Source organism: Carya illinoinensis, chromosome 11 (assembly GCF_018687715.1).
Source record: "Carya illinoinensis cultivar Pawnee chromosome 11, C.illinoinensisPawnee_v1, whole genome shotgun sequence".
Classification (NCBI taxonomy): Eukaryota; Viridiplantae; Streptophyta; class Magnoliopsida; order Fagales; family Juglandaceae; genus Carya; species Carya illinoinensis.
Genome location: NC_056762.1, coordinates 17,466,219 through 17,474,900, shown reverse-complemented (window position 1 = coordinate 17,474,900; position 8,682 = coordinate 17,466,219). Strand labels below are relative to the sequence as shown.

Sequence of the window (8,682 nt, the reverse complement as noted above, 5' to 3'; positions counted from 1 at the left end):
AAATGACACGAGATTCACGGAAATTATACGAGGGAAAGAGTAAATTCAAAACAGGATACAAACTATAGTATTGTATTTAGCCACTTTGATGATAAGGCTCAAGCAAATTTCTTTTCTCGAATTTTCTTTTATTTTATTTTATTTTCTTTTCTTTTCCTTTCAATCACAAATAACAATATTCAATTGTGTAAATCAAACAATTGAAATCAAATACGCAAGAATTGACAAAAGTAAAAGGAAACAATGAAACGGAACTCCAAGCAATTGACAATTTAAAGATGCAGGAAGCCCTAGAATTTAGAAACCCTAATGAAGCAAAATTCAGCAGCCCAATAATAAGGAATTTCGGCACTTTTTTTTTTTTTTTTTGAACCCTAGAATAATGAAGCCCTAAGAATTAAATCTAAAGATGCAGAAATTAAAAAAAAAAAATCAGACCTGATTATAAACATTGCTCTGAATACCAAATGATATGAATCCATGAATTGGAATCCATTGAACTCACAATCAATTTGAAAACTCACCCTAAAAATGTCAAAATTAAGTCAATGGATGAAAAATCTAGACCTGTTGAGGAACTCGTTCCAAAAACCTAAATTTTATTAAAATCTAGACCCATTAAAAAACATGTCTCAAGAATCCAGATTACAAAAGATGAACGCCACAGAGGTTGTGATTTACTTTTGATAAGTTCAAACATTCAATGAAAAACAAGAGAAGATAAACTCAACTTACAATAAATAAAATTAATCAATTTTCATAAACTTTCATAAACTTCAAAATGAGGCAATAAAGAGTATTTAAACTAAAACTTCGCAAAACCTAGGTAAAATAAAGCCCCCACCTTCCAAAATTGCCCTGAGTGAATAGTGTCACGGCTAAAGTAACTCGACTACAATAACCCTCTTGAAACCCTAGTTCAACAAGATAATTACTTTCCCAACATGCCCTTAAGTTATTCTCATAATAAACTCAATTATCTTAAACTAATAAAATAAGTCTTTTGAATGAAATAAACAAGTCCAAACCTTTCAATCACAAACATAATAATAGGTCATAATTTCTGTTGCACTCTTCCATTACTTGTATCATGTGAATGAGAATTAAATCTCCTTCTCTCAAGCTCATCTTGAATATTAAACTCTTGCTAAACTTATCCCAAGTGAATTGCACTTATCATTGCATTGCTTTCTTACTCTTCTAAACTCTTGATCTTGTAGTTACTTCATTTGAAATTTACAAGAGATCTTTAAAGACTGTCCACCTTGGAGCCCATCAATTTGCATGCAACATATTTGGTCTTCCTTCTATTTATTTAGTTGCTCATTTTGTTATATTCTTCGCCATTCATTATTAGTTTTCTCATCCAATGAAGCCTCAATAACATTAGAAATGCTACAAACCCCATTATGTAAACTACGAAAAATAAGACACTTTTATCACTTTTGGACTATCCTTCATTTTTTAAAAGAAATGTAAAAATTAATCGACAATATAACCTCAACATAGTGAGATACGAGTGAACTGAGGGTGAACACTCGGCTCCCCTAGGTTAAAACCGGTCACTCTCAATCATCAAGACTTTCCCATAAGAAATTTGAGGTAACAGAAGTCGCAGAGTACTGTCATTCACCAGAAAGTGTCGCAGATGAGAGTACTGCTATTCACCAATATCCTAATTTGTACAATCGTTTTTTAAAATCAAATACATTAAAAAGAATGGAATTTAACAAAGTGCTGCACCGACAACAATTTAACAATATTTGTTCATATCAAAAGTATTAATAAGACTAGTTTAACATGCCACAGCTAAACACAGACACATCATGAACCCCCTAATACTTCTTCCCTTTAAGAAGAGCAGCAACCAGACTTCTGGTTTACAGGCTGTCCCCGAATTTGCACTGTTGGAGGCCTGGCATTGTTCATGGGTTGGCTTGCCATCCTGCATGAGAGAGAGAGAGAGAGACAGAGAGAGAGAGAGCATCAGAAATGATTAACGGTCAATCATCTTGCAATATGCATAAATAATTAATTAATTGGACTCAGATTTCACATAGAGAACTACGGTTTCGTCATCATCTTTTTGGGGAAAAAAAAAAAAGGACCATTGCCAAACCACCAAAACTATGTTCCATGGATTTGCTTCCGCAACCATATGATATTATGACGACATAAAAGCCATATAAGCACATTACCTATTCTTGATTTCAGCAGCCATAGCCATGAAAGCTTGTTCCACATTGGTCGAATTTTTAGCACTTGTTTCCATAAAAGGGATCCCAATTTCATCCGCAAATGCCTAAAAAGGGAAGAGCAAATGTAAACATAGATGTTACTTTTCAAGTAAGCAAGTACTATCAAATGACAATGGAAAACCTGACAAATTTAGTATTACCTTGGCTGTTTCATAGGACACAACTTTATTTGCTGTGAGGTCACATTTGTTGCCAACTAGAAGCTTGTTCACATTTTCACTCGCATAGCGATCAATTTCATTCAACCATTGCTTAACGTTGTTGAAGCTCTCCTGATCTGTGACATCATAAACAACCTGTCCAGACAGCCACCACCTTGAGACAAATTTCTTACAAGAGCTGCCACCAACTCAGAAATGAAAGAAGCAAGCACTAATTAAATGAAATAGAAAATTCAGAACTTACAATAATTCCATGAGCCCCGCGGTAGTAGCTGCTAGTGATCGTCCTGAAACGTTCTTGACCAGCAGTGTCCCACTGAATTTTCCGAGGATGGAACAGCATTTAGTCATTTTTTATAGTGGGAAATTATATGACCACAACTATTACACAACTCTCTAATAAAGTATTATTATTATTTGAATACCCATCAAAGTATAACAAAATTCTTATAAATTCAAGAAATAACAATATTACTAGAGAGTTGTGCAGAAGAAGTGTAATATTTGTCTCTATATAATTTTTTATAGCACAAAAGAGATTGATTGAGCAGAAAAGCAACTTACATTTCTTTTTTAAGTCACCGGGCCTACTTAAAATATAACTCCAGTTCATGGAAGTTCATATTATTATCAACCAAGATAACAACCATTTTGACTGCCTGGTTGTACAATACTGTTCTTGTACAATACTTGAAAATTTGTTGACAAACCCAGCCAACACAATGGTATAAAGACAACAAGATTTGATAATGTTGCGCTATAAAGATTTAACTCATCAACATATATCAACAATTAAACCTAATTTTTAGGCTTGGACATTTCAAAATCATACAAATCTTTCAGCTAGACATCTTCATTAATATAAAAAGCCTGGTATGTACTATGTCCCCCAACAGAATGAAGAATTCACACCCATGAAATTCAACTTGATTGCACTGGACAACAATACTAATGATGGAACTAGAATTTTCCAAGACAAGAGAAGCAATCGCATGGGAAGTCATAAACTTATAGATGACAAATGAAGAAATAACATAGCAATTCATAAACTTACAATCTGGAGTTTAATGGTCTTCCCATCTTGTTCCACAGTGCGAATTTTCTACAAAACAGAATAGAAGAGGTTATTGCTGTATATTTATGTTGAAAATTTTTATGATAGAAACCAATAGTTAGGCAAATGAATACTTACAAAGTCAACTCCAATGGTGCTGATGTAGCTATCAAGATATGAATCATCCTGGTTCCCAAAGAATAGAATATAATTATAAAGCATATAAAGTTCTCTCTTTAAAAGAATCATAAAAAGTTGGACCAGCAAACCTTGATAAGAAGGATATTACAACAAGTACATTTATTGATCACATAAGTACAAGATATATCACGTAAGTACAAGATATATCCTATAAATTTGGATGAAAAACCATAAAACAACGAATATTTTTTTTTTCCTTTGGCTATCCTGCACTAAAAGCAAATGCTTATACTTGAATTCAGTTTCATATGAACCAGAATCACAATTTAAAACTCTCTCTTACGGAATCGCTGGACCAGAAACCGCGGGCATAAAATATTTTCTAAAGAAAAAGTTCATAGGTTATCCCATTCCAGGTAGATGTTATAAAATATATATATATAACAACAATAATGATTTTGATATAGCATTATGAAAATTGAATTCCTAGACAATAGTCAGAAGACTTTCGATTTCCATGATAAAGAAAAAATCACTTGTAATATCCCGATCCCGAAAGTGTAATTTTTATTAATATTATATTTATTATTATTAATTTAAGTAGAGTAACCTTAACTATTGGGTAGAATTATGTTATAATTTTGAATTAGAATTCGTTCCCACTTTAAAGCAATTATCCTCTCAGTGTTGGTATTCCCGCACGAATAGGTTCCTAAAGTATAGTCATCCTCTAGTTCCCAGTTGAGTAGTCCCCTAATTGGAAACAAACTCCCAACTCCAAACTTTATCCAATCTCCATATCACTCACGTAAGCTCCCTTCCTTTTGTCTATAAAAATCCCATGAAACCCACAGATTAATCATTCAGAAATCTAGTCGACAGAGAGGGTTTAAAAAAAAAAAATAGCTCGCATAGCTTAGTACTCTGCCCAGCCATCGCCAACCACCCCTGGACGTCGGAGCACCACCGACGGTGCTAGAAACTACCAGCCAGCCTTGTGCCGTCGCACCCACTCTCTCAGGTAAGTCACTGCCGTCACACACACCCTTCCTCCCCCTCGGTTGTTTGAGTTTTCAGTTTCTCTCTCTAAGATTGCTCTCTCTCTCTCTCTCTCTCTCTCTCTCTCTCTCTCCAGCTTGTGCCACTGTGGCTAGCATCCAGATCCACCATCGCAGTGGGTCTCCTTCTCTCGGCCAGTTTGTTGCAAGCCACTCCCGTAAGCTGCTGTATTCCTTTTATTAGTTATGTTTCAGACTTCCCAAAAAGCCCCTCCAATGTTTTCATAATCACATATATGCCTTTGACCCTTAGCCTCTTTTATCCTTGACCAGATTCTTTAATTTATAATGGGTCCTTGGGCATTAAGCGCATTCGACCAAGTGCTTTCTTTTTAAGGGTGTTGGGCATAGCTTTTAAATGAACCTGTTAGACTTTTAACTGGACTTGTTTAATTTAGGTGGGTTTGTTTTACTATTTTTCAGAAAATATTTATTATTTTAAGTAGGTTGATTTTATAAATTAGCATACTGTTTAATGTGAGTTGATGGTATTTTACGAGAAACTGTTTTAGTGTACTTGAGTGGGCTGTTTTACTTAAATAAATATATTAGTCATAGACTTGTTTTTATCAGAAAATATTTAAGGGCTTTTAAGCATATTTTAAAGTATACTTTTAAAGTATTTTTTTATATTTGTTTTAGCCTATTATTTTAGTTAATATTCCAATTGACCTTTAACTAAATTTTTATAAAATTATTAAGATATATGTTTACACAGAATATTAAGTAATATGATATGAGTTTTGAATAATATTATTTTATGTAATCTTTGTATAATTGAATAGTTATTAAATTATCTCTTTGGTATTATTTTAAGAATTTAGAATGCTACGACACGTTTTTCTATAAAAGTTAATAACGGTTAGTGCCTTGTATAGGGTACGAGCTACAACGTGAGATTGTGGAAGCAGCGTTAAGAGGTAATTAGTATGATCATATAATTGCATGTGTACTGTAAATTTTCTAATGGTATGTGAAAATATGACGTTTGTCAATGCTATACTACGAGCTAAGTCAAAGTTAGATTCCATTCACGATCTTTGATGAATTATGACATTATGCTTATATGAATGAATTTGTTGTTTAATTAAGTGAATGATTCTAAATCACATGGAAGCCATGAAATATTCATGTAGTAATTTAAGTCAAGTATGCCTTGTAATAAAATAGCCAGATTATGTATGCCATGTTTATGTAGTACCTAGATCATGTATGCCATGTTTATGTAGTGATTAAATCATATGTGCTATGTGATGTCATGGAAGTATTTGGATTAAGTATATCATGTAAAGTCCACACAGAACTCAGATCATGTATGCCATGGAATGTTTTTGTTTAGAACATATAATGTCATGTACAAGAATATGCCATGTATGCTATGCCATGTTATGCCATCTACAAGTATATGCCATGCTAGAAAAGTTCATGATATTCAATAAGTTCTCACGCATAAAGAAAGATAAGATGTTTAAGTGTAGCACGGACCTAAACGTATTCACTACAAGCTATATTAAGACGGTGCCACGAACCTAAGCATTGTCCACTATATGTTAAGTGAAACACCTAAGCGTGTTTCACTCTAAGTTATGTTAGGGGTGACACGGACCTAAGTGTGTTCATCATAAGTTATGTTAAGAGTGACACAGACCTAAGCATATTTATCACAAGTCATGTTAAGGATGACACAAACCTAAGCGTGTTCATCACAAGTTATGTTAAGGGTGACACAGACCTAAGCGTGTTCACCACAAGTTATGTAATGTGGTGTCACGGACTTAAACGTGGTTTACCTTATGTTAAGTGAAACACAGACTCGAGTGTATTTCACTTCATGTTATGACAAGTTATGAGGTGCTACAGAATCAAGCTTGGTTCACCATATAATAAGTGAAAGATAAGATATACAAGTAATTTATACATTCACATTATATGTTTGCCATGATTATTATGTTTTCGCTCATGTTGATGATGAAAGACATGCTATGAGAATCTGTGAATGATATATGTTTGTTTGAAGAGTCTTTCACAAATTAAGTCTAAGCTAAATTATGTTTTACGGTATGATGTGCTATTTACTAAGTATTTGACTCACTTTTTTGTTTGTTTCTTTGTTTTCTCCTACGTTTAACTGTCACAGATGATGATTGGGAGGACGTAAAGTTGGAGGACCACGAGTAGATCTAGTGCAAGGACTTAGTTTTCTTTTATGATTTTTTGGATACAAAGTCACTCGTAGGTTTAGTTTATGTTTTACTTTACGTTTTTAGTTTCATGGTTTAAAAAACAATTATGTTCAGCTTAATTAATGTTTTCAATAAATGAGGTATTTCAAGATATGAATCTCTTTACCGGACATTATGTTATGTACGTTAGTAACATCTCTATCCTATGGGAACGGGGTGTTACATCACTCCATGGCAATCATTAGCCTATGTAAGTTGTTTGACTGAAGCCAAGGCAACGCACTCATTAACGCATACACCCATATCAGAATTCTCTTAATAGAATAAAACATGCATTCAGTTTATAGAATATAAGAACAAAGGGCACTAAAAACTCACAGCAAACCTCAGAAGCAGACAAGATTTGCCAACACCAGAATCCCCAATAAGCAAAAGCTTAAACAAATAGTCGCTGCAAATAAGAAAAAAAGAATGGAAAATTATTTATCATGTTTTTTCTATGTTAAAGGAGAAATATGCAAAAGCCACAAATCCATTCATAAAGGAAAAATGAATATATAGAACTATAGCTTGCCTTGAAAACCAAAAATGAAACTTCATAAGCACCAGTTTGCCAATAAATATGCAAACGATAGTAAACTACTCAGAGAAATCCATGAAACCCATAAGAGCTCAAACAAACAGGATTGCCCACCATTTCTGCCAACAGTTACTGATCAAAATCCATGCCTTAAATTAGGTTTCTAAAATTACATTCAATACAAATAAATATGCCAATACGATTTATCATACGATTCTTACAATCATGAAGAGAATCAACACGGTTAAAGCACTCTTAAAACTGGTTGCTATTTGCTAGATCCGTACTCATGACAATGAATAAATAGGTAAATTTTCATTCAACTTTTTCTCAAAATATTTTGTCGGCATGGTCAACTAAATACGTTCACGCAACCTGAATTTATCCTGAACTTACAAGCACTCGACCAAAATCTTGGATTACTAAGAATTGCGCTTTCGATGGCTCAGTCGGTTAAACCAAAATTTCCCCACCCAATTTGCATGCCTTTTACCAAGCTATAATAAAAATCACCCGATCCGTTTCGGGATAGCGGATCTGGCAGAAAAAAAAATCTAGATCTAAAAATCCATGAGCTAAATCCAAATACACAATCATCCAAGCGAAATTAAGATACAAACATGGCAACATAGATTAATAGAAATGAAAGGAAACATTTTTTTTAGGCAATTGAGCAATAAACCACCATAGATCTGGACGAATTCACCAGGGGAAAAAAAAACAATTCAAGACAAATAGGAAAAGGAATAGAATTCGAACTCCATGCGAAAAAAAATGAAACGGAAAAAGGCTAATTGAGGACAAATTAAGCTTACTAGTCGGGATTCATAGCTAAGTTAGGATGGGGGTCGATTAAATAACAAGAATCTCAACGAAACGATGGAGTCGAATGCTTTTTTCCAGGCGATAATTTGACCGTAACTACAACGAATCGCCTGACTCAGACAGAGAGAGAGAGATTCAAAATGTGAAGGGAGAAATCGAGGAAATGGAGAGAAGGGAATGTTGGGGTGCGAACTCTTAAAAGCCAAAAGGACCCGGAAATGGTGACTATGGGTGACGTAGCAAAAGCAACGGAATATTGGCACGTGTTATACAACCCAAGCAATTTACGAACTTCACCACTCAGATTGAGAGTAACTTGTATGGTTTGATTCTATTCAGTTTTATATTTATAAGAGCCGATTTCTAATCGGTTATCTTTATTGATAATCTCGGTTTTGATCTAATTTGGTTTGATTTTTTAA

The 8,682-nt window shown here is 33.9% G+C and overlaps 1 protein-coding gene across 2 annotated transcripts; it reads right to left on the bottom strand.

Moving 5' to 3' along the window:
* Window positions 1-1,603: 1,603 nt before the first annotated feature.
* On the bottom strand, window positions 1,604-8,479 carry LOC122281649 (ras-related protein RABD2c). 2 transcript variants are annotated; one of them, XM_043093350.1, is made up of 8 exons: window positions 8,251-8,479; window positions 7,234-7,306; window positions 3,612-3,659; window positions 3,474-3,521; window positions 2,664-2,735; window positions 2,399-2,554; window positions 2,199-2,302; window positions 1,604-1,945 (listed from the first exon to the last, which is right to left on the bottom strand). In XM_043093350.1, the coding sequence occupies exons 1-8, from the start codon at window positions 8,262-8,264 to the stop codon at window positions 1,852-1,854; spliced, it is 609 nt and encodes a 202-aa protein (XP_042949284.1). In that variant the 5' UTR covers window positions 8,265-8,479; the 3' UTR covers window positions 1,604-1,851. The 2 variants fall into 2 exon arrangements, with proteins under 2 accessions (XP_042949284.1, XP_042949283.1); XM_043093349.1 differs by lacking the exon at window positions 8,251-8,479 and adding an exon at window positions 7,430-7,576.
* Window positions 8,480-8,682: the final 203 nt, after the last annotated feature.